General features: G+C 32.3%; 3 protein-coding genes across 3 annotated transcripts; 1 reads left to right on the top strand and 2 right to left on the bottom strand.

Annotated features, from left to right (window-relative positions):
• The first annotated feature begins 126 nt into the window (after nucleotides 1-126).
• On the top strand, nucleotides 127-8085 carry LOC133292584 (uncharacterized). Its single transcript, XM_061491013.1, has 7 exons — nucleotides 127-220; nucleotides 2309-2362; nucleotides 3189-3312; nucleotides 5375-5457; nucleotides 6250-6311; nucleotides 6433-6529; nucleotides 7506-8085. The coding sequence occupies exons 1-6, from the start codon at nucleotides 215-217 to the stop codon at nucleotides 6527-6529; spliced, it is 426 nt and encodes a 141-aa protein (XP_061346997.1). The 5' UTR covers nucleotides 127-214; the 3' UTR covers nucleotides 7506-8085.
• Nucleotides 8086-9267: 1182 nt separating this feature from the next.
• Nucleotides 9268-12622, bottom strand: LOC133292582 (BTB/POZ domain-containing protein At1g50280-like). The gene is made up of 3 exons (XM_061491010.1): nucleotides 12560-12622; nucleotides 11293-12438; nucleotides 9268-9666 (listed from the first exon to the last, which is right to left on the bottom strand). Exons 1-3 carry the CDS (start codon nucleotides 12620-12622, stop codon nucleotides 9268-9270), a joined length of 1608 nt encoding a protein of 535 aa, XP_061346994.1.
• Nucleotides 12623-24054: 11432 nt separating this feature from the next.
• LOC133292581 (probable xyloglucan galactosyltransferase GT17) lies at nucleotides 24055-25548 on the bottom strand. The gene has a single exon (XM_061491009.1). It carries the CDS (start codon nucleotides 25546-25548, stop codon nucleotides 24055-24057), a length of 1494 nt encoding a protein of 497 aa, XP_061346993.1.
• Nucleotides 25549-26491: the final 943 nt, after the last annotated feature.

Below are 26491 nucleotides of genomic sequence, written 5' to 3'. Positions count from 1 at the left end.
ATGCTAAGTTTGTGTCATCAAGTACGTTTATATGCTTGTGTTGATATGTTTTCCTCTTTATAGTTTATATTGCATAACCCTAGTTTTTCTTTCTTTTTCTCATTACTCTTTTATTGCCTAGATATGCTGATGAGCCAAGTATCATGAAGTATGTCAAAATTGCTGCTACATTGATGATAAAAATGTTCGCGATGTTGCTTTGAGGTGTAGGTGGATGACTGTAAGCTCTTTTTCTTCTAACAATGTCTCCAATCTTCATATTTTAATACTGACTATGCTCTTTGTAAGCCTAAGTTGTTTTCTACTTTATAATGTAGTTCTTATATTTTAGATAAACCTTGTAGTATAATGTTTGTGTTGCCTTTTCTTAGTAAAAGTAATGCCTAGGTACATCTAAATCTGGGCATTGGGTTTTACTTTCTTCCATTTAAACAAGGGAGGAGTGTGTTTATGTACATGTATATAACAAGATAGAAATAAGAATCTTTTAACCTAATTTTTCTGTAGTGAATTTTTTACACACAAAGTGTGGCACCTATTTCTAATTAGGTCCATTTTGAAAGTTATATCTGTTGCATTGTCTACTCGCTCTTGTGTGAGGGGGCGTGTTGAGATATATAGTCTCACATTGGTTATATGTGCAACTAATGTGGTCTTTATAAGGCTTTGGGCACTCTCACCCTTTGAGCTAGCTTTTGGGGTGGTGTATCCCAAGGTTCTTTACATGGTATTAGAGCCTCGCCGCCCCTCACTTTCTCTTGTGGCGTTTCTTAGCACAGGTAGGATGGGCCTGTTGCATTGTCCACTCTTCAAGCCCAATGGGCTCTCGTGTGAGGGGCGTGTTGAGATATATAGTCTCACATTGGTTGTATGTGCAACTAATGTGGAGTTTATAAGGTCTTGGACACTCCCACCTTTTGAGCTAGCTTTTGGGGTGGTGTATCCCAAGGTTTTTTACAAATGGAGTTTGACCTGTTGTGGCTTGTAGCATTGTTAGTAAAACTCCCTGTGATTTCTAACAGTTACTCATAACCAGCTCTAGAACTATAGAACTTGCAGTGGCTGGTTGCATTATGCAATTTGCTTTGAGATTTCCAAATTGCATGGCTATAGCGCACTCTGTCTGCATTATTTTTGCTACATCAGATCATTCACTATGTATTTATTGCCTTAAATCTATTTCTTTTTCCTCAATGCTTCTCACCTGAGGATATTAGCATCCTCTGACTTCTTTGGGAGCCTTTTGAAATTATATTATACTGAGTCTCTCTTCTCAGCCTTTCAAATCCTGAGTTCTTCCACTCTTTTTCTTTTCTGTTATATGACTTTTACAAGCCCACTGGTGCTTGGCATGTCATGGCGCTTGGCAGAGTCTATGGACTTGTATTCTGTGTTTATTATTTTTGGCTATATAATCTAGACCCTGTTGTGTAGTTTAGAAACGTAGATTTCACTAAATATCTCTTGTTGCTTCTTCCCTTAATAATGGCGTCTCTTTAATGTTATGCTTATTGCTAATTCTAGAGAGATGCCATTTATAATAAGCAGAGACAGGAAAACTTTGCTTCATTTGTCATGTTTTCAAGTTCCATGTAGTTTCCTTTCTTTTAGAAGTATGCCTTCTCTCCCTAGTTACACTTGTTAGAGAAATACAATATAAAAACCATTAATGTAGCATCACCTAATAGCTTAAAATTTTAGGTTGAATTGACGCTTTACATGTTATCAAACTCTACGTGACCAAGTGATCCCGAGTTCGATCCTTATCGTCCCTCATTCTATTAATAAATAATTAAATATTATGGAGTTTTTTAGCATAGATAGGAGGGGCTATACATTTTCCACCTTTTAAGCATAACGGTTGTGTGAGGGGACGTGTCAAATAGATATAATATAAAACCATTGATGTGATCTTCAGTTAACAATTTAAGCTTTCGGATGAAATGGTTCGTTATAGTACTTTCCCACATTTGTGTATCTTAAAAATTTTCTCTTTCTATAGAAACATATTATAGATGTCTGATATTTTATCCAAGATGAAAAAAGTAAAAAAGACCCTATGTAAAGGTTGTTTCTTAATTAAATAAACCAAATAATCTTCGTTGCCTGTTTTTTTCCATTTAAATTGAAAAATGTCATGTTATGGACAAACTTTGTTTTAATTAGAAGGATAGACTTTTATCCAGAAAAAAAAATGTTACGTGCTGTATGAACACAATGTATTACGCATAAAACTTGGGTACTTATTTAACCAGCACCTTAACATCTGTTTATTGGAACTGAAAATACTGTTTAAATGATTTTGCAGAGAAAGCGAAGGAAACCAGAAGAGCACATGGTAAAGAAGTTCAACAATAGGAAGGTATGTGAAATTCAGGAAGCTGGTGTACTTCTTATAATATAGTTTTTTTCAATAGTCTAGTCAATCTTGATAATTTTTTACTGAATGTCAACTTGATGTTTTAAGTAGGTTGCTGCAAATATATTTTGCCAATTTTCCTCTAATTGTGAAGAAAATGGATCCTCTCATGTTAAAATTTCACATGACCTGGTCATGTGAAATTTTTGTATCTATCTCTCTCTTCACATGTATTAAATAGTTGAGATCCAATTATCATTAATGAAGAAAGAAATAGACAAAAATTTCACATGAGAGAATCCATTCTGAATTTTGAATGTCTACTTGAGTAATTTTTACGCATTGAAAAGACAATATTATGAGGTTGCTTGTTTGTTTCTAATCAAGATTGGGCATGTGGCAATAAGCTGAGTTTTTTATTTTTTATTTTGATAAAAGAGTCAATTGGAAGAGGAAAAAAAAAGTACAAGGTTCCTTCTTAAAGAACCAACATAGCCGCATAGGATATTTATGTGTTAATGCAATACGTGCAACTCCATCGAAGAAGTCTCTCTATAGAATCATAAGAAAACATTTACATCAAATGTGTCGTAGGTTTATATATTAATGCAATAAGAATTGAAGGATGCCAGTGATAACTTAGAAGTTATGTTAATAACAAAATATGCTTATGTTGCAAATCATTCCTGTCTATGATGTTGGTGATAACATGTTATGTCATTTGCAAAACATAAACAGGACTCCTGTTTTGATAATATTGAATCAATTAATTTCTTTAGGATCTAATGTTGATTGAAGAACCAGTATTCTAAAAGTCATGCTTCTTCAGGATAAGCCGGTGGAGTCATCATCAAAGCAATATTTGCAGTCAGCTCTAACACCAAGGCCAAGCATGGCCACATACTCTTGTATGTCAAACAATTTGGGCAAAAGTCATCGGATACTATATGATGGTTGGTGTATTAATTTCTTGTTTATAGTAATATTTTACTTATGTGCAAGTGCAACATCAATATCTCTGATTTGTAAAGTTTCCGTTGAGTTTTGCCAAGGTCAAACTCTCCTAAAAGCATAAGCCATTATGTGAATGGTTTCATATATCTAACATGCCCCATGGTGTGAGATCTCTTTAGGCTTGAAGCGTGGATAATTGTACAAGTTCACTTTATTGTTTATTAAAATTTAATTTACTTATGAAGAATGGGGCCGACAAGAATTGAACTCTTGACTACCTGATCATAAGAGCTCTAATACAATGTCAAGGAACAATTCTCCTAAAGTTTTAGCCTTTAGGTAGAAGTCTGGAAATGGTTTTATATATCTAACAGGTTTCACATTATATTTAGACCTTTTGGTTGGTGATTTAACAATCTATTTGTAAGAATTAAGCAAATCTCTGCAGAGGAAAAGATGTTTGGTGCATTTTGTGATTCTTTTTTTAATTATTGTTTGAAGTTTGCTGAAAACATGAAAAAGATGGCGTAGGATACTGAAATATTTAGAAGCAAGAATCTTACTTCATGCTGAATGCAGAAAGTGGTCAGCACATTGGCTACTAAACTTTATTGTTTTTACTACTGTGTTGTACCCCTTGGTCTTACTTCAATTTTTGAAGAGGTTTGGTACATTGTCTTCCTCGGCTATTTAGCTCAATCATCTACTTTGCATTCCCTTATAAAGGAAGTGCTGATAAGATAGTTGAAGGAGAACCTGCTTGAATTCTGATTTCCCCCAAAAGTATGCATGATCCAATTGGAGATATAGCTTTTCTGGAGTTATAAGGAGAGAGTACAAAGAACTTGATGGTTTTAGACTAAGGAGGAAGGAAGTATGCATGTTTTTCACAAAGAAGAAAGTAGGTTTTTCTCCAATAAAATGTTAGATGAAGTGGAAAGAAATTATCTTGTCGATTTTTCACTTTATAATTATATACCTTGATTGAAGTTGCTTGGCTTATAAAAAACCCCTAATGAGCTCTGGTTCTTCTACCAGATAAATATTTGCTTATATGCATGCATCTTTTTTCCCCCCCTTTTTCAACTAATTGCAATTTTAAAATTCTAACCATAGCCCATAATGTAAAAAACCAATTCAATCCAAAAGCTTAAGCTGATGGGTGAGACTATATTAATGGTTTTTATATATCTCTAACACATAATTATATATATGGTATTATGTCAAGCAAGCATGATGAGTTATTAAAATGAAAATAACTAAAGTATTTGGACCAAATTTTATCTATTGATTTTAAAAGATTGTAGTAGGAAGAAGAGTAAATTTCAGTGGTATTATGCTCTGGTTGTCAAAATTTCATATCTGTATATGGGAGTGTAATGCCAGATATTTTTGACAAGAAGTTTCTCCCTTCCATTCTTTCTCGGGTTTTATAGGCTTATGTGTGTATATGTCAACCCATTTTTACGGGGGATTTCTATCATTTATGTACATAGTTCTCAGAGCTTTTTCAAGATGTTGGTTTCGTTTCTTTTCTGTTATTCTCTTTTATCTATTTGTTTTGTAGCCATAGCAGGATTAGTCTCCTCCCTGATTTATATAAAATTTCCTTTCACATTTTTCCTTTCTGTTTGACTTTTTTTTTCTTGTTTTCTTCCTTTCTACCAATTTATTTGTTTAAGAAACTGCATTTTTTTAGAGCGGTATTTCTATTTTAGAAATTAAAACTTAGAAAGGATTTTGAACATACAAGGTTTGAAATTTGTGACATGAAAGCTAATGAAATACAATAATTGTAAATATTACTTATTATTGATTAGTTGCATGTCTTTTTGGTAGGCTAGGGTAAACTAGTTTAATTAGAGTCATGTAACAGGTAGATGAATTTCTCAGTTTATCCACTTTCTTTTTTGCATTTTTTCTTAGTCACTATCTCTTTAGTCCCTTTATATACTCATAGAGAATCCCAGCCCCTTACTAGCTTTTATTGTGTTCCTTTGAATCACTGGCACTAGTGTCCTTATTTTGTCAATTACTTTTTTTTCTTTTTTTAACTGTCAGGAATTTGTGGTCCTGTGAAGCAACTCTTGGAGCAAAATGCTCAAGCTTTTGGTCAAATCACTGCCAATTTATCTACTTTAAAGGTGAATATATCACCCTTAATTTTTATAGGTCTTTGTTTGGAAGTTCATAAATACTGGTGCAACTGATGATTTATAAGCCCTTGAGAAAGATGGAAAATTAACCATTATTAACGAACGATTTAATGGTTAAAAACTTCACTATATGTGGGATTGCACCTACCTAGCTGTTTCCACTGATGATTAATTAATGTCTTGTATAGCAAACTGAGAAAATTGAGGAACATAGAAGAAAGGTTTCTTATTGACATATGGTATTGAATGGTTATCTGTCATTATGTGTCCCTGCATACAAAGTAATTGAATCATCTTTGTTTAATATTTTTAGCTAAGATTCTTACTTAATGGGATTACTCTGATGCTTTAACGAATTTCCACGTTTACCTCTTTGATTATTGTGTGCAAGTTTTGCATCAGTTATTGACTCAGTTTTCCATTTACGTAATCTTATTCTGCATCCTATGATCTGAAAGAGTGATGCAACATTCACTTTGTTTAAGTGATCAAACCATCTGCACCTCATGCAAAATAGTTTTAACTTACAACAGCAATATGATAAGCTTCAGTCTGTTGTAACTTAACGGGGGGAAAACATTAAATGCTTCACAGTTATTGATAATCTGAATTGATTAACAATTTGTAGGTAATTGGTTTCATACTTGTTTCTTTTTCTTTATCCTTTTTTAATCTTATTATGCAATTTCTTTCTTTGCATTGTCATGTTGTTCATATATAAATTATTTTTTGGCCTCTTAAGTCTAAGCTGCAATAATGATCATGTTCTTTTATAAACAGTTGCAGGATAACATCCATCTCTTCAGTCACACATGGCGCAATATTAGTACCATTTTTAATGAGTATGTGATTATTTAAACTAAGTTTACTATTAATATTATCTAAATCTATTTTTTGTTTTGATCTGGATTTGATGGCTATCGCGGTATTGCCTTTTGAAGTTCACTGATTAAATTTGTGCAGCATGAGAGAGATGCCTGGCATAATGAGCCAAATGCCTCCACTTCCTGTTTCCATTAACGAGGACCTCGTGAGTAGTATATTGCCTAATAAAACTTAGGTAAGCTATTGGCCAACTGAACTCATTTTATGTTTACCACTATTCCTTTGTTGAAGTTATACAATCATGCTTCCATGTGTTTTGTGTGTGTGTTGGGTTCTATTTGCAAGGTATGGGACTTGGAGTTCCACACTGGTTGTATGGGAGGCACTTTTATCCTTTGAGTTAGCTTTCGGGGTAGTGCATCCCAAGGTCTCATCAGTGTGCAACATGGTCCTCAATTGAAATGGATGCTCTAATGTGACATAAAGTAATGTGATAGGATCTCAATCGGCCAGATATAAATCAATAATGTTTGGAGAATGCATTAAGATAAAGGGCGAGGAAAGAATAACCATTGATTTATATTTAGATGGTTGAGCTCCTCTCACATGAACTCATGTCACTTGAGAGGATCTATTTCCCTTCTCTATTTACTTTAGCCTACATACAAATAGCAATAGGTTGAACATATAAATGGAAGGAACAAAAAAAGTAAAGGAATCATGAAAGATGCGCAAAGTTTCTGACCAGAAAGTATTGTTATTTGTTAATGTGCACTAGAATTTCGGAAAGGGTTTGCTTTGGTTGGAAACTTTATTTTCATATATACCCATCAGAATATTTGTAAAGCAAAAGCATTGATCTTCTTGTGTTAATGTGAAAATATACTTTGAATATTCTATCTGTAGTAAAACATACCCGTAAGTTGTAAGTTGTAACTGCAGTTAATTATGATTGGTTTCTCGATTCTCAATTTACTAGGTGATACATAGTTAGAGCTTCTTCTTTTTATGGTCTCTTGTAATTCTTAATTTCATTAAGGATGACTTAAATATCTACTATAGATTTTGGTTGTACATCTTAATACCAAACATTTTTTTTGGTTAAACTTTGGTTTTCAAAAAGCACATATTACTGTCATATTTGTGAACTGAAGTATAGAAAATCAGATATATATAAGTTGATTAGTTTATGTATTACCAATTCAATCCAGCAAATTGATGACTGCATGAAGATTGCCTACTCAAAATGCATCAATGTAGAGAGTTTGGCATTTTTATGTGGAAGTTTTAGCTTCAAATGTGTTACTGGCTTACTGCTACATGTGATTGAGGAGCCACACCTCAACCGTTATCACACTATCTCAGGACTTTCCACAGTTTCTAGTCCAACTTTGATCTTACTGCTCTATTATTTTTTTTCTTATTTGAAGGAAAATTTGCACTTCTGTTGTATAAATCAAACATTTTCGTTGCCACAAAAAAAAAAAAGGAAAAAGAAGATAGGAAAGCATATTTACCCTCCATTGGTTTTGGATTATTGGTGATTCTATCATGGCATAGGAACTGCTGTAGATCTATGATGCTTGCTAGTACGCCATGGTTATTAGCTGTTTTGTAATATGTAAAGGGAAATCATTATTTTCATTATTTCTTGGTTGTACATGAGTGAAACAAAACAGTGTCATTTGCAATTTGTGGAACTACCTAGCTGCTAACAGCTTCTATCTTTAGGGATCAACCGTTTAATTGATACCCATTTTGGATGTTACATGTATGGTTTTGACATGCTTATGTGTGCTTTTACTTGAATTTTGGGCAATCATATGTATATATATATATAAGCACATGATAAAGGGTGTGCCCCATGTACCAAGTTTCCTGACTTTGCGAGAATGGACGTTGTACGCAGTTTTACCTTTCATATTTTGGAAATAGTTTGAATTTTAGACCATAACTCATGACTGGGTCATTGACCCGATTTGATCATTGAGCCGGTCGAGGTACTAAATTGGGTCATTGGGTCAACTGGTGGTTCATCGATTGAATCGCATGACTCAGGTTAGTACATAAAAATATATATTTTATACATAAATATTCATAAAATATTTAAATACATGTAAAAAATTGTGACACTGGTTTGCAAGTATATATAGTTTTTGTAGGGATAAAAAAAATTAATAGATGGTAATCACATACAATATATTGTAAAGGAAATAAACAAAGAAAAAAGAAACTTCAAGTATCAAGTAAGCATATATAATTCCTATACCAAATATCCTCAATTAATCATGTTTCATAATTATAAGGCATTTATCAACAACTCTTCCCATAAAAATGGATTTGTAAGGAATAAATATTCATCTTCTCTTAATTTATTGTTTTGCAAATTGCTTTAGTCTTGAAAGTTGAAATTTAAGGTCAATGTATGAGAGTATACTACTAGCAAGTAAAATTACAAAAGTTTTTTTAAAGGAGTTTCACACTTTTTCCGGAGAGACAACTTTGGTTTTTGATTTTTTTTTTAATAAAAATGCATGAACCCATCGGTTTTCATTACCCAATCGGATCACCGGTATTCACCGGATCCAATACGTGGTCGGTCCGATACTTGACTTGAACCGGTCCGATGACCGGTTCATCGAGTCTCGGGTCGAGCCGGGTCTGATAACACTAGTTGAAACTCAACCATATATATATATATATATATATATATATATATATATATATATATATATATATATATATATATATGTATGAGATATATTTTTCTTATGTTGTAGGAAAAAAATTATCTCATGTTGTAGAAATAAAAGTATAAGTGGGACCCTCACAGGTAAGAGGAGAGAGAAAAAAGAGTGGTGGGACCCAACCCTTTTTTGTGTGTGTAGGAGAGTTGTTTAGTTTTTTACAATTCAAAGAAATACCAATTTATATATCTTGGATAGTGATAGGCTGGGAAAGAGAAGCATATATTTAACAAAATCTTGGGACACGAGAAGGATTAAGCAAGACATTATGGCTAGGGAAACTTGACATCCGAACCTTCATATCCCTGCATAACTTTTCCAATTCTCTTACTCTCCATTGCATTCTCTGTAGGTTTAGTTTCATATCATCCTTCTCTTCCAAGAAACTGTCTGTGTTGGCTTCATAGTACAAAATGATTTGTGAAGGGTCCATGATTTCACTTTCATCAATTGCACAGTCAATTGATGTCATTTTTGTTTGTTGAGAAATAAGAGCCTGCATTGCAATCCTTGGAGGTATTCTGGGGTTCTTGGCAAGATCCTTGCAAGCTTCAAAGCTAAGTTTATTGTAATTAAGACATCTACATAATCTTGACCTATCCTCAAATGTGACCATTGGATGGGACTGCAATTCATTAGTTCAGGATATGAGAGAATTTTACATAATCTTGGAAGTCAAATATGGTAGTATATAAAAAGCAAAAAAACCTTACTCCTATGCCATATGTAAAAACCTATCAAAAATATTAATTGAAATAAGAGATTAACAGGTATTTAATAACAGTGGAACTTATGGATAAATGACTATATAGACATCATGAGCTGGAAGAGCCAAAAATGGGGGAAAATGCTATCTTTAACCTCAAATTCTGATGCTAAACAAACAAACCAAAATCATCATCATTACTATTATTATATGCTAAAATGAGAGTCATTGAATTATAAAATCCCCATAAATTATTTTAATAAGAATAATTCTAGAGAGAAATTTTTGAAGGAAAAAATAATAATACATTTACCAGTGGACACAATTTTTTTTTTTTAATCATTAAAATTCTTTGGTGTATTTACAATACGCATTATTGGGAGGAATGTTGAGGTATTCAGACAAAAAAAAAAGAAAAAAAGCTATTTTATAATAATATTGACATTTGGCAAAGTTCCCTTGCCAACACGATGGGCACCTTCCCTTATCCTCTGTTTTTGTTGTTCTTCATGGTTGATTGCATATGACACATAATATGACAATGACAGAGATCCCAATATTATATATATATATATATATATATATATATATATATATATATCATTTGACATCAGTGTTAAATTTGAAATTTGACACCTCATCTTAAAGATCAATGACTCTGATTTGTAAGCATGTATCTTTTTTTATCTAATAGCTCTCAGACGAAGATGTCAAAGGATCATATCTCATATATATATATATATATATATATATATATATATATATATATATATATATATATATATATGGGATAGGATCAACTTACACCGGTGTAAGAATAATAAATCTTACACCAAATCTTAACCATTGATTTCCGTGCATCCAATGGTTGAGATTTATTGGAAATTAAAAATTAATTAATGAGTGAGACCTAATAAATCTTAACCGTTAGATGTAAAAAATCAATGGTTAAGATTTGGTGTAAGACTTATTATTCTTACACCGGTGTAAGATGATCCTGCCCCTATATATATATATATATATATATATATATATTCCCTCGGATGTCATGTCATGTTGCAGGATATCCTGCAAAAAAAATTATGTACTACGAATTATACATAGTTATTATTTTTTATACCTCCTATAATTATGTACTACTCGTAGTATATAGTTATTTTTTTGTTGCAGGAATTCCTATAACATGATTCTTATATTTGATAGGAAAAACTACTCTTATACTACATGTGATAACTTTCTTTCCTACACATCCTTTGATAACTATGCCATCTTTTTTTTTTTTTTTTCAGATAGTGGAGCGCACAAATTTATCTCTATAACATGAGATAACTTATCTCATTTAACATGATATTAATAAAACCCTATATAGATACACAGAAGAGGTGTAAAAAAATAATATAACTCAGTTTTCAAGGGGGAGAAAAACCAATTTCAATATGAATACAAGAAGAAGGATTTTGTGTTTGCTATTTCCCATTTATTAGCATTCATTAGGAAATAATAGTGCATTAGAGCAACAATTGAAAAAGGGTATATGATATTCACCTCAAGATAGATGTCAATGGCTTTGTAGACCCCATCAAAACAATCTCTGGCAGAGTCAGGCAAACATTCTGCAACTCCAAGAAATTTAGAGATCTTGAGGTTCTGATCAGGGGATATCTCTGTCAAATACTTGTCAATTAATCTACCAACTTTTTTCAGTTTCACCCCATCAGAGCCATTGAAATCAGCAAATAGTTGAATCAATCTTATAACAAAATTAACATCATAACAAAGTCCCATATGATCCCCAGAGACTAGTAGATCATCCAAAGTTGCTTGCTCAAGCATGCCACCAATCAATTTCTCCATTTCAATTCTACAATCTCTACTCATTCCAAACTTAGATACAATCCTTAATACCCAAAAAAGGCCTCTGCAAGAAAAACTCTGATTACCAACAAACATTACCCCATAAGCAGCAGTTTCTGCAAGACCAGCATACTCACTACTGTTTTTGCAACTAACCTCTCTTGTTGGAGTCACTGTCTTCAGATAATGAAGCAGAAATCTTGTGATAATTAAGTTCTTGTTGTTTGTTTTATAAGCCCCAATACTGTGAAGAAACTTCTCAATGATCTTTGAGGGTAAAGTAGCCAAATCCTCAAACCACCATGCTTTGTTTGGCAAAGTTGACTTGATTGTCTTTGGAGTAATTTGGGTTGAAGAAGAGAATCTCTTGGCAGAATTGCTTTCAGGAGAAGATGGGGATGATGAAGATGGGAAAATGAGAAGGTTTCCATCAGAATTTTGAGCAATCTTTTCTAAGAGTGCACAAATGATCTTCTCTAAGAGACCATAGCTATCTGCATATGTATAAAAAAGCTCACAATTCTTAAGACTTGCAAGTATTTCATTCCATGTCCAGTAATAGATTCCCTCAAGAAAGGTTTCTGTTTGTAGTAAGAGATTGTTGCTTAAGACCTCTTCAGTCATTTCAAGATAAAGGGCACAACAATGGAGGATAAGCACATTGGATACACTGAAAGGGATTTTGCCATGATTGTAACAGAATCTTGAAACCATCTCAAACCCTTCTGGCCCTCCGGGGAAATCATTGATTTCAATGCTCAGTTTCTTGACATGACATCTTCTCTTTTCATAATTCAAGAGTTTCTTCATTCTTCCACAGTATTTTGATATTAACTTCTGCAAAATAAATTAACTAGATTCACCTGAGACATTGGATATTTTATCTTTTTTCTTTGAATCTAACAATATTAGAGAATAAATAAACCAAATAACACTAATGAATTCCTAGAATACCTACCTTGTTCAAAAGGAATATCTCCTCATCATTAATGTGGATTTGCAAGTCACAAGGATTCAGCATAGCTTCTTCTGCATTGAACAAAAAACAAATGAAATTGTGTTTTGGTGACACAGCCTATATAGGAAAAATGGAAATACTGATATATATATATATATATATATATATATAGAGGCAGGATCCTTTGACACCAGTGTCAAATTTGAAGTTTGACACCTCATCTGAGCGCCGTTAGAAAAAAAAAGAACAACGACTCTGATTTGATCAATTATTCATCAAAGTCGTTGATCTTTTTTGATCTAACGGCTCTCAGATGAGGTGTCAAACTTCAAATTTGACACCGGTGTCAAAGGATCCTACCTCATATATATATATATATATATATATATATATATATATATATATATATATATATGTACCCTATCTTGGCCAGGTTATATGAAATTATCGTACCCTATCTTGGCCAAGTTGTGCTTCATCTCAAGTATCAACCAATTAAATTATGACCAAGCTTTCAGCTAAAATTACCCAATACCTAGTTTCCTATTGAATAATTGATCTTATTTTATTCTCAATATAATATTTTGGTTTATATTAAATATGCTTAATTTTCTACCGTGAGTCTACAGCGTTAATTATGATATTAGAGTTTTGGCTATTTTAAGACAGATACTATGTAAGACAAGTTCTGAAGCATTAGTAACCTTTGAGGCACAGTGTTTGTCTTGTGTATATGTGTTATATTGTCCTCTTGTCTCTCTAGCTGACCAAGTTGTTCTACCTCACAATATTAGATAGATTTTAAAACAAAATGACAATGATTTTTGGCTATTGAAAACTACATGTTGGTGCAACGAATAGCAAAGGAGTATGTGAGGATTTGTCTGACAGTGTCTGCAAGTCAAGAAAGTGTAAAAACCAATCACATTTGTTAATAATAGTTTTCAGTTTCTGTCAGGTAAAACAATTAGTTGCATGCCTTGGTATTGGGGTTTGGATTTACTTGAGTGACGTACTTTCTGAACATGTGAAGTGGGAATAAATTTTTATTACAACTTTCATTCATTTTGTGATATATGAAAAAATATATATTATATATTAATTAGTTGTCATTTAATTTTTTTTCAAATAATATAATATTTTTTTATTTACGTGTTACAAAATAAATAATAATTGCACTAAATCTTTTGTTCATCGATTGCATTGAAGATTTATTGGTGAAGTGAATCTTACCAGTGGACCCTAGGGAACCATTGAGATTTTTAAAAGAAATAAAATCAGAAAAATATTTCTGCAGTTACTGCAGATAAGTTATCTGGATTTACTCTTAAAATAATTTCGTTTTGAGATTAAAAGATTAAAAAATTATAATTATAAAGACTATAATAACCCTGAAATAAATTAAAATTATAAAAATATCATGATTTTCGCCCCAAAATGACGTCGTATTGGACTTACTGCAGATAACTTATCTGCAGTGACTGCAGAAAAAGTGAACCCTATATAAATATAACAAAAAAAAAATCATTTCAGATATTTTCTCAAATCTTGTATATTAAACTCAATTATTTCATATATTGAGTTATTTATAGTTGTGATTAGAATAATTACGTGTGTGATTACCAAAAAAAAAAAAAAAATTACGTGTGAATTTTTATTTTATTTTTTTCACATAAAAATATTTTAAGTGAAAAAAAATTACGTGTTGAAAATTTCATTGACCAAAGATGTTTTTTAGATGGTAAAGATTTGGAAGTTGGCATCTCTCATTGATTTTCATGTACCAAAATTTTTTAATATTTTTTTTAAAGGAATCAAATCTTTATGTTTTACGAGAATCATAATTGGAATTTGGCATTGAATTTACCTAATTAATGAATTTTAAAATATAGGAAAATTACTTTCTAGAATTCTGTTTCTTACATTTGTACTTTCCTTTCGAATTAGAAATAATGTCTTTTGTTAAATAAATGAGCTGATAAAGTAAAAAATAAAAAATAAAAATAAATTAACCACTTTGATTTTCAAGGTTTTAGAACACTCGTACAAATTAAGTTTTGAAAGCAAAATAATGGTTTCACATGAGACGTTCCTGCAAACCTTTTGAGTATAGGGATCTATAATTCCTGTTGAAACTTTGTAAATACTTACATTAATCTTTGAGATTTGTAATTTAACAAACAAACACATTATAATAAAAATAATAAAGAGGATAAAAGATCATTTAAAATTTAAAGGGATAGGTTATTCTACCTACTATTTCTGCCTATCTTTTACCTATCACTCTCCAACACGAAAATAATTTCTTGGTCCCCCTCTCTCTCCTCCTTCTTCGTCTCTCTATCTCTTCTCTCCTCTCTCTCACAGAGGGTGCTTTGGTCCGGGAGCTCTACATGTTTGCTCCTCCAATAGATCAGAATCTAACGAAGAGAGAAAGATAAATGTTAGTTGAGATTCTGATCTAATGATGTTTTAGAATGATAGACAAAGGTAGACAGAAAAAATGATAAATAAAATAACATATCCCAAATTTAAATAAGCGAAACTTGAAGAAAGAAGAATACATTTCGTGAAACTTTATCAAAAAGTCATAATTGACAAATAAGTTTGAAGAGAGAGGAACTATTTCCTCATCCAAACTAAGAAAACGGAAACTAGAGGAAAAAACTAATTAATTAGAGAAATGAAACAGGAATAAATCTTGTTGATATGATTATTAAGATAAGGTTATGCATATTGCAGGCCTAACCTATAAATAAAAGCATAACTGAAGGGATAGAAAGGAGAGAAAAAAAAATGAGAGAGAGAAGGTAAAAATGAGCATGAAGAAGAAGAACCAAGAGAATAATAATAAAGAGGTTGTGCGCTGTTTACCAAAAAAGAAAAAGAAAAAAAGAGGTTGTGCGCTTTAGATTAGGGAAATCATCTGAGCTCTATTTATTCCAAAGAAAAATGTAACCCGTAAGTCTCTCTGTTAATATTTAACATGCATCTCACATATGAATTTTACCTTGTTACTATTTAAGCCTTTCTAGATATCTTCATATTGGACTCAATCAAAAATTATCTTAGTTTGTATCAAATCTGTTATTGTTTTTAATTACTGACTTTCATATGGCTTTGTCATGTATTCCATCTTAAATATTACAGAAAAAAATTCGGACGAGGGATCAATAAAAATTAACTGTGATAATGACTAAAATTTTGACCTTTCAAAAGTGAAGAAGATTTTTAGTTTAGCCAAATGTACTGGAAGACTCTAAAAAGTCTCCAATATAAGTGTTTTTTATACATTATTTTATCATTACTAATCCTTTAATTTTTTAATATATTCAAAGTATTATATTTGTAAACAATGAATGTAAAATCTCGTTCTAGAACCGATTTGTTAACATTAAAATGGTATTAAGCACAACATGTTTAATTAGTTAAACACGGAAGCTTGTTTTATAGTAAATCGCTATTAGTCTTAACATAAAATGAGAATAATTTTTTTCTTTCGTATATATTTCAATTAGCTAATTATTTCTTGTTCAATTAAAACTACTTGATACCTCCTTGCATCTCATATCTTTTTAAAAATAAATCTGAAGGCATTCCGTATGTAATTCGGACATCTAAGGATAATTCCCTGTCCTAATATCACCTGATAAATAATATATTTCATTTCATCAATCTAGAATCCATCCATGGATTTTTATATCAAAGGCTCCATGCCAATGTCTTATTAAACCATCTTGCCAATTCAAGGCTCAAGTACCTAATTGACATTTGATTATATTTTATACAAGTCATGCATACATGAATCATATTGCCTAGCAATCCATTGTTTAGGCTATCAAATACATATCACTTCTCCTCCTAATCTGAATGAAGAAGATGATAGAATAATCTGGGACTTATCCCAGGATGGAAGCTTCTCCACGAAATCTGCATTCAACATGCTTTGTAATGATGATGACTATTACCAAAAGGAGCATTGGAACTTTGTGTGGGATTGGGAGGGGCCTCCTAAAGTGAAAACATTCCTCTGGCTTCTCCTTGAGGAGAATATCCTAACAAACTTGAGAAGAGTACAAAGACACTTGACAGTCTCTAATGTCTACCCTAGATGTATGGCTGCTCCTGAGAGTTGTCTTCATGTGATGAGGGATTGTAGTTGGTCGAAAAAGGTTTGGAAATCATTTATCAATCCTCTAAAATGGTCAGAGTTTAATGACCTACCCTTGCAAACTTGGCTATGTGATAATCTGGATCAAGGTAATTGCATGTTCGAGGGAACTAAAGGTAATATTTTATTTGGTTTAGTTTGCTGGTTTATCTGGAAAGAAAGAAATAAGTTTGTCTTTGAAGGAGAAGTCCCTTGTGAAGGTAACACTGCCAGATTAGCTTACTCTTATTTAGCTAATTTTTTGGAAGCAAAAGCCATGTATAGAAAAGCTGGGTTTTAGGTCAGAACCAGAAAAGAGACTCTAGTGCAATGGTCACCTCCTCCCATGGGTTGGTTAAAAATTAATTCTGATGATTCATCTAAGGGAGATAGCATACAGAGTGGTTGTGGGGAGTATTAAGAGATGAATCTGGTCATTGGCTGAGGGGATATGCTAGAAATCTTGGAGTTTGCAGCACTGTCAAAGCTGAAATGTAGGGTATTTTGCTGGGTCTTCAAATGGCATGGGATCTTGGTCATAGAAGAATTATCTTGGAAGGAGATTTGAAGATAGCCCTTGATCTGATCAAAGAAGGAGTTTCTGTCATCCACCTTTTAGCTGGGCTTATTAACAAGATCACCCAGCTTCAGAATTATGACTAGTAGGTGGAATTTAAGCATATCTATAGAGAGGGTAATAGGACAACTAATTGGCTTGCTAACTATGCTAGTACTTTAGGTTGGGAGACTGTTTTCTTTGACCATCCTCCTGAAGGATGTGTGGAAGTTTTGGGGAGTGACTTTAGAGGGGTAGCCTGGCCTAGAATGGTCAGGGATCTATAATTTGTTTTCTTAATTCCTTTTGTATTCAAAAAAAAAAATACATATCACTTCTCAAAATACTAACAATATAGTTATTTACTTAATTACATCAATTAATCAAATGAGATGCAAATAAACAAGTAATATAGCTTATACATATCTTTCACTAACATTGTATATAGATTATCTAAGATGGCATAAACATTCCTATGCTCTTCATAATACACCATTAGGTCACATGCATAAAATAATAGTCATGCATATATTAGAAGATAGTCTAAATTGTATATCATGCCAACAAGGCATAGTAGCAATCACGTCTCTTGCTTCATGCATTATCTCTATTTTGGCCTCCTACCATGTGATGCCTCAGCACCATCAATCTCTGTACCTGAAATGTAAGTCCCCAAACGGGGTGAGATCAACCACCTTCGTAAACTAGGGGTCCTTAGAGGGATCCTCCACCCCTAAGTTCACTTCAGGTATAACCACAGTATAAAAATTATGTATGCATAAGAATATGTATATCAATGAATGTGTGCAATAATGAATCCTACTGGCCAGAGAATACAACATGTATGCATTAAGCATGATAACTTATCTTGCAATATACTCCTATGAGGAAACACCATCTCATACTATGGATAAGGAAATACCATTTTGTGCCTCACACAAGGAAACATTGTCTTATGTGGCACACAAACATACATACATATACATGCACCATATAATAGTTTAATTATCAACATACCATATATCAAAGAACCATCCTCCCTCGGAGTCTGGTGGAACAAACGGGAAATTAAACCCAAGGACTGAAAACTTACCTATTAAGAAATGTCCTCCAATACTCCTTGTATCCAAGGGGTCACAACCACGATCTCTCACAAGATCACACCCTAGTTCCAAGATGTGAAGGCAATTAGTATACAAACTAATCTATCACATTCAGTATATATACTAGTCCATTACATTCCAAGATTTTACTATGTTAAATTAGGCTTCTCAGGCTTTCCAACGACATATTATATGTCTCAATTGGAGTTGTATAACTTAGGTTATGTCTTTCGCAATTCAACTGCTGCAAACTTGATTTTTCGAAACTAGGTAGTGACTTTAAAGTTAAGTAACGATTGATACACTTGTTTATTGGCACTGAAATTTTATAGTATGATAGCCCTATGTGTTAGCTTTACGTAGGTCTAAACCGCGCTCATTTTGGAGATCCGAAGCCCCAGATATGGTCATTTTCTCGAACCATGTTTAACCCCGCGAAAAGTATTCGAATATTTCCCAAAAGTATTCGTATACTTTATGGGGAAGAAGCTAAAAATAATTTGTTTTACTGCATAATGGGGTACCAAACCCTTCTATAAGTCCATGATATCAATATACCACTCTCTCAACAATTTACCATGCATTTCTACTCATGAACATATACTTTAACCATTCACATATCAAAACCCCAATTTATATAACCCTAAATCATGCATTTCTCCAAAAAGAACAAAAGGGAAGTTGTGTTCTCTTACCTAGAAGCTTCCCACAATTGTTGGAAGGTCTCCTAAGCCACCAATCACGAATTACTCCTCAGTCTAGCTCCAAATCTGAAAATGGTTTTTCTCACAAACATACTACCAATTGAAAGAGGTAAGGAAATGAGGTGTATATGAGGATTTGAGTGTAATCTCTCTTCTTTTAGAAGATGAAGGTGAAGCACAATGTGAGGAGGAAGAAGAACTCTTCTTCAGTGGAGAGGGAGGCAGTCGCGGGAAGAAAGAAAGAGAATAAGGAAAAATGAGAATGTCTTAAGTGTATAAGTGAGTTCAAACTCATCAAGTGGGTATCAACTCATCTATCTCGCTCACTTAACTCTCTTTCAAACTTGACATATTGACCTAAAATACTTTTATGGTAATATTTACTACTTTTAATTTTTGGGTTATTTTGCCTACCCGCATTTTTACCCTTTAATTGTCATTTTTAACTTGTTTTCACAAGGTGACTTTAATTCATCTAATTGGAATTCTCTTCTAATTAATTATTTATTAATTATTATTATTTCTTAACAATTCATAAATTTATAATTTACAGTGTAGGATCATTATAATGAAATTTCAAAATATAGCTAATGATGCAAAAATTGAGAGAGAATTAAAGTATCAATTAACTAAACTCTTGTACCCTTGAGGCTATTAATATTAGATGTTGTCAAGTGTGCTAGCATGGTCTAATTTACAAAAAGAAAATAATATTTTATAAAATAATAAATAATAAACATGAACAATTTTGCCTGATATCAAAATTGTGATGATGATGGATTTAAGCAGTATTTTCTCACTCTTTTTAAATAAATAATATTTTTTGAAATTTGTTCTAAAATATTTTTTCTTTGTTATTTTTTTGTAATATTCAAATTAAAAAAATTAAAAAAGAATTAAAAAATGATGAATAGTGTGACGCTTGAAGCACCATTATGTATCATGAGTTGGCGCTACAAACGCCGTGCAATTAAAGTAGTTTGGCGCTTGTTGTGTCTTAAGGTGGCGCTTGGAGCGTGCTATGTATAAAGATGGTGTTGTGTAATTAGTTGGCGCATCTAGCGCCGTATTATAAAAAGAAAAGGGCGCCAGTAGCGAGAAAAAAATAATATATATATATATATATATATATATATATATATATATATATATATATATACAATAATAATAGTAGCATAAAAATAAATAAACAAGACCACGTGGAAGTGCAAGCCAAATAGATAAAGAGATAATGATACATGATTTTTTCATCTAGGTGATTATTACTTAGTTATATTTTTGTTAGATTTTAGTAGTTTTGTTAAAATATAATTAGATGTAGTGATTAGATTTTCATAAGTTTAATCAGATATTTTTTTAGCCACCTGACTTATATATATATATATATATATATATATATATATATATATATATATATATATATATATATATATATATATATATATATATTAAATGGATGTCACTTAATACAAGGTTTTGTCCAGTCACATAATTTTTAACTATGTTCTGCGGGTAGTACATAGTTATAATATTAACTTTTGTTTAAACTATGTACTACAGGTAGTACATAATTATAATATTAAAGAATAGATTGTAAAATGACACTAATATTATAACTATGTACTACTCGTAGTACATAGTTAAAAAATAACTTTAATATTATAACTATGTACTACCCGTAATACATAGTTAAAAAATGTGTGACTACACAAAACCTTATATCCAGTCATATGACAAACCATATATATATATATATATATATATATATATATATATATATATAGAAACCCCTCTTAACGTAGAAAAAGAAGAAAGGAAGAAACTGAGGGAGAAAGGAGAGAGACAATGAGAAGAAAGGATAAAAAGGAAAAGGAAGGAGAAAGAACGATTGAAAGAATATGGAAGTAGGGAAAATAAAAGAGGAAGGTAATTTTGGAAGAGAACCTCATTCTTTTATTTTTATCTTTTTCATCTATTTTATATTTAAAGTTGATATTTTGAAGTAATTATTTAAAAAAGTTGAGAAGGTATCGTTACTCTGGAAAACTATTTTCTTATGAATTTCTTCTATTCTTTTAGTTTATCTGCTATCTTTGGTTTTGTGAATTTGATGGATATGCTCTTATTAATTATAAAAATGATGTTAAATCAAGATTATAGAACTAAAGGAATTCCTTTGGTACGAAATGAATACTAATGGAATATATAATCTTTAACTAAATGATTCTGATGTGAACTGACCCATAAAAGTTTGGAATCAGACAGTAAGAAGGTAAAGGATGCCTTACTTGGCTTGAGCTCCGCCAAACAGAACCTTTCTCATACCGAAACCCACAAATGTTTGGGTTTTAGTAGTTTTAGTTAAAGACTACACATTCTTTTCTATGCTTGTATACAGAAACTCACAAAGGTCTAGGCTTATGTTTGTTATTTATGTTATTATTTTCTTGTTATAAACATGTTATGAGATAAAGATATTTTTTGTTAAAATGGTTGGACTGATTATAGTTCAAAAACCCTAATATTACTGATATTTGTCTCACTTGTGTTTATGTTTATGCTAACATTTTCAGAAAATAAGAGTGCCAGTATGTATGTCGGAGTAGGATGAAGCACCATGATTAAAGACTTCAGAGTGATATTGTGTACCTGTGGAGTGACTTTAGTTTCCTACCCCCGATAGAGTAGAAATGTCTTCTTTCAGATTAGATGATGATGTAATCTAGTTTATTTCATATTTAATAGTGAATTCGACTTCTGTCTAATGTATAATTAAATTTTAATAGTGCTAATTTTATCATATGTCTTCTTTATATATCCGCTGCTTTAGCATCTTATATTCTTTAAAATAAGATTTAAGAAGTAATGTGATATCCTCTATACTAACCAGTTATAGAAGATGTTACATTTTTCCTCTCTCTTTTCTTTCGGGCGAGAAAACCATTCATTTTTGTAAAAAAAAAATTTACTTTTTCAAAAAATAATTTTTATCATCATATTCTTCAAGCTTAATATGTTGTCGATTTATATTTTTTTCAAAACAAATAACTATTTAGCTTCCCATTCTTTGTCATAGTCTATTATCACTCTTGATAATCTGCAAGATAAAATGGGACATATAAAAACTAAAATACTAATTTTTATAAAAGTAAATAACTAATTTAATCAGTTTTAAAAATAATACTAGTAAGTAACTAATCTTAAACTGGATGACATAGGATGTTACACCTTCTATATTGGTAATTAACTCCCAAACCTAAAATGTAATTAAGATATCTAATCTTACCACTTTATTATCTTAATAAAAAAATGTTGGAAGCACAATATCTTACATTCATGATTTGATGCATTGCATCTAGAATCTCATATTCAATTTTCTGTATTTAAAAAGAGTTTCATCACTCCGTAAGTCCGTATAGCTTCGTGCCAAAAAACAAGACTAATGGCGTGTCCTTATATATAAGGTGCTTCCGCTGAATCTCTAATTAGCCATAAAACTTTCAATAATCAAGTGTATATGGCACATTGATTGCCTTAGTTGTCTTTAGAATTTCGTATGTCAACTATTAATTGCGCATCTTCTTATATTATTTTAATAATTATTTATGGTTGTATAAGAATGCATTATTCTTTCAATGATGATCAGTTAATCACAGCATATTTCCCACCAACAACAATGGGTACAACATTTTTTTTTTTTTTTTGGTAGACATGGGTACAACATTTCTATTATTGCTTATGCATGTGCTTCGAGACATTATTCGCTAGTTTCTCCAATTCTCTTTATTTTTCTATAGTTGAACAATTAATTAAAGTGATAAAACGTATTAAAAAAAGGGATAAAACAATATATTAACAAATCGTTTATTGTCATTTTCAAGTTCATTATTAATTATGAAAAAAAAATGCTTCATTAAATAATTAATTAATCATAGCTTCATTCTCCCAAAAAATTTACGTTAGTCCATTATTATTATTTTTTCAATTTTGGGGTCTGCTGACTAAGTTATCCTCTTAATTTAAGTGATTTATATAGCAGCGTTTTACCTTCAATGCCGAGCCCGATGAATACATTTCGGAAGTTCCCAGGGAACACTATAGTTCGATGCTGCATGCAATAAAGATATAAACAATTATTATTCATCGTAAGGCAATTAAATTGGGCCTGGCTAGGCTAATATGGAATAGGGTATTCATTCTCTTGGACCCATAGCGTGTTTAAATTATTTTATATTAAACAGATCATTATTATTTTTAATTTTTGATATATTATTTATCAAAAAATATTATTTTTTTATAATTAATCAACTACGGAACACCCACTAATTACTTTAAAGATAATGATTGCCAATTTTATATAATTTCTGGTCTCATATTCATCTGGAGATGTGAATATTTGGTTTTATTGAAGAAAAAGAGGAGAGGATATTAAGTGAAAATTACGGATATTATATTATTATGTGAGAAAGATATTAGATATGTAACATACAAAACCATATAATTACGGATAGGACAAATGAGTTAATAGTGATTCAATGGCGCATTCATAATGGTGTACGATGGTGAATTATTACTAACATCAATAGTAACGTTAGTGGTTAATAGTGAATTAATTATTGAAGATGGAAGAATAATGAATAATGATAAGTGAATTAATTATTTAAGAATAATTGATTAGTGAATATCGGGATAGTCAACTTGCCTTTCAGTCCTCTGCTCTACCAGCTGAGCTATCCCGACCATTCTTGACGCATAAAGTAAATAAAGTTGAGTTAGCTAAAAAAAAAAAAAACTATTAAAATAGAATTCAATAATGTCTCAAAATCTCTCCTTAACCAAGACAATAATTCCATACATCAACATTGAATTAAAAAATGTTCAAATATAAGTAACATTAAACACTAAACCACAACTATATAATTAATATAATGTTTTTATTATTATACTTATATGACAAATTGAATTGAGAATTTTTTCGTCAATTAAATCTCAGCGCTTCCGGAGCTCTGAATTTTATCCCGAACGAGCAGAGAGAGTCCATGGAGTGCAACATCAACAGCATCCTTAAACCCAACATCACCACCACCACCACTCGCATTGGGGTGTGCATAGGTAATCCTCGGAATCAAGTTTATAACAACCTCACGCATTCTCTTAACTTCCTCACTCGAAACATTCATTAACACATCCTCAATAATCCTCTTCCCCGCAACACCACTTTCCTTCTCATCAATATAAACCGAATACTCACGCGCCTCTTGCGGCAAATACCACGCGTATTGCATATAAGCTGTGTGTGGCGAGAAGAACACAGGTATGCAACCAGCCAACACCGAGTCAAACGTTGACCTTCTCGTGAACGAGTCACCCGGTGCTTGAAGGCAAAACCTAGATTTCATCATCACATCAAGCACCGCCATTGGATTATAACACTTGCTACCTCCATTCCCATTACCACCACATTCTACCAACTCGCACTGAGTTGACTCACCACACTGTTTCACTATCTCGTCTCGAATCTTCGCTTTCTCTAACCCCTTGCGCTTCCCGCCAACAAACGAAAACAAGTGAGGTCTCTTCGCTTCTCTCACTTTGTTTTGCCACGTCACCATGTCGGTGACCGTGGTTGGGTGAAAGTAAGAAGGGTAAGGGACACCTATTTGGTTTGACCCGTTCCAAGGTTGTCTCTCCACTGTTAACACCGACATGTTTTTGACAGGTGGCAGGTTTAGGAGGATGTTGGCTCCGAAGTCGGGCCCACTTTCTTTTCTCATGAAATCCCATGCGGTTCTCCCCAGGGCAAGGAAATGGTCGTTTCCGTTGTGTCTGTTAAAGAACGTTTGAGTTTTGATGAAGGAGATTAGATCAACGGCCAGTGAATCGCGGAGTGTGTGATTGGCCTCGCGGAACATGCTTGAAGCGTGGAGCCCACCGTAGAAGGGTATATAAAACAAAAGTGCTTTGTTGGGATCCCACGTGCGACACGGGTGGTTCTCTAGCCTTGCGTGGATTATCATCTCGGCTATGAATTGGTGCGTGGCGTACCATGCGGTGGTGGTGGTGGTTGTGACGGCGGAGATAGGTTGACCGAGGCCGTTGTTGGCTACATAGGGGCACATGTTTGTGTAGATGTTGAGGTTTTGACAGTGTTTGAGGAGTCCGAGGTTGAATCGTTGGGGAAGGGTGTAGATGTAGAATGGTCCTGATCCATCGCATGTGGCGGCGGTTTTGGTGTTTTTTTGTAGGGTGGTGATGGTGGTAGTGGGGGTGGTGGTGGTGGTGGTGGTGAGTGGGGACAAGAAGTGAAGTATGAGGAACCATGAAGCGAAGAAGAGACATGCAAAGAGAGTGTACCTTAATTGGTTATTGGTGATGAAGGTGAAGTGATTGTTGTTGTTGTGGGTGTCTTTGGATTTTGAGAAGCTTTCTGATTTTGTTTTCCATGGTGGAGTTGGTGATGGCTTTCTGAAGAACATGGAGAAGGAAGAAAAAGAGGCACAGAGGGTGGAAAAAATAGAGAGAGAGAGAGAGCAACAAAAGTTGTGATGAGTGATGACTATCAGGGGGTGTTTGGTACACGGAATTTTGAGGGATTCTCGGGAAACTAAATTTTTCTAAATTTTAAATTTTCAGATATTATCATAAATTGAATACAAAGCAAAAATCATATTTTTGAAAATCGAAATTCCCGGACAAATAAAAATTTCTCCTATACCAAACGCTCCCTTAGTCTATAATGTGAAAGAGGACTTTGTACAATGAATGACAGAGCAATTTGAAAAGGAGAGCGTAACTGATATTGAAATGGGGAGCAGGTTTGAAATTCATTACCATAAGAAGGTGGGGACAGCTTGGAAGATGACTGATTCACCTAATGAGGTTAAACTTAATAAATGTTTTGGGTCTAATTCTTTATTTTTCTTTTAGATATTTCAATTAATTTATAGCTTTGTAATTAATTCGATTAAGAATCGATTTCAGAATTAAAATTTTAAATCTCTTTCAAAAATAATAATGAAAAAGATCGAATATATGTTTTAATCTTCACCCGTTTAATTCTTTGATGTCAACTCAACTATCATTAGTTTAATTCTTTCTTTAATACAGCAGTGGTAAGTAATGAATAAAAGGGAAGTTAAGATTGACCTGTAAGAATTACAATCCTGAAAAAAAAAATGTGTTATCAAAAAAAAAAAATGCTAGAGTAATGACTTGAAGGATATATAACCTTCTATTCTTTATGTTATTTGTATTGTTTTTTATAACAAGGTTTTATTAGTCTCATTTAACATAAGATAGTTATCTTATGTTATAGAGAGAAAATAGGTGGGTTCCACTATTATAAAAAAAAAAAGAAAAAAAAGTGAAGTACGAAAATCAAAAAAAAAAAAAATGAGAGATGATATTTCATGTGAAAGG

This window comes from Gastrolobium bilobum, unplaced genomic scaffold (assembly GCF_033153095.1).
Source record: "Gastrolobium bilobum isolate Gb01-03AN ecotype WA unplaced genomic scaffold, APGP_CSIRO_Gbil_v1 utg73968, whole genome shotgun sequence".
NCBI lineage: Eukaryota > Viridiplantae > Streptophyta > Magnoliopsida > Fabales > Fabaceae > Gastrolobium > Gastrolobium bilobum.
This window is presented reverse-complemented; position numbering and strand designations above follow the sequence as displayed.

Excerpts from the sequence above, each read along its gene's own strand:
- LOC133292584 (XM_061491013.1), top strand. Across the intron at positions 2,363-3,188 it reads AGAAGTTCAACAATAGGAAG|GATAAGCCGGTGGAGTCATC; the intron begins GTATGTGAAATT and ends ATGCTTCTTCAG. Across the intron at positions 5,458-6,249 it reads CCAATTTATCTACTTTAAAG|TTGCAGGATAACATCCATCT; the intron begins GTGAATATATCA and ends TTTTATAAACAG.
- LOC133292582 (XM_061491010.1), bottom strand. The coding sequence starts at position 12,622 with ATGCTGAATCCTTGTGACTTGCAAATCCACATTAATGATGAGGAGATA. Across the intron at positions 12,439-12,559 it reads AGATATTCCTTTTGAACAAG|AAGTTAATATCAAAATACTG; the intron begins GTAGGTATTCTA and ends TTTATTTTGCAG. Across the intron at positions 9,667-11,292 it reads CCATTGACATCTATCTTGAG|TCCCATCCAATGGTCACATT; the intron begins GTGAATATCATA and ends AATGAATTGCAG.
- LOC133292581 (XM_061491009.1), bottom strand. The coding sequence starts at position 25,548 with ATGTTCTTCAGAAAGCCATCACCAACTCCACCATGGAAAACAAAATCA.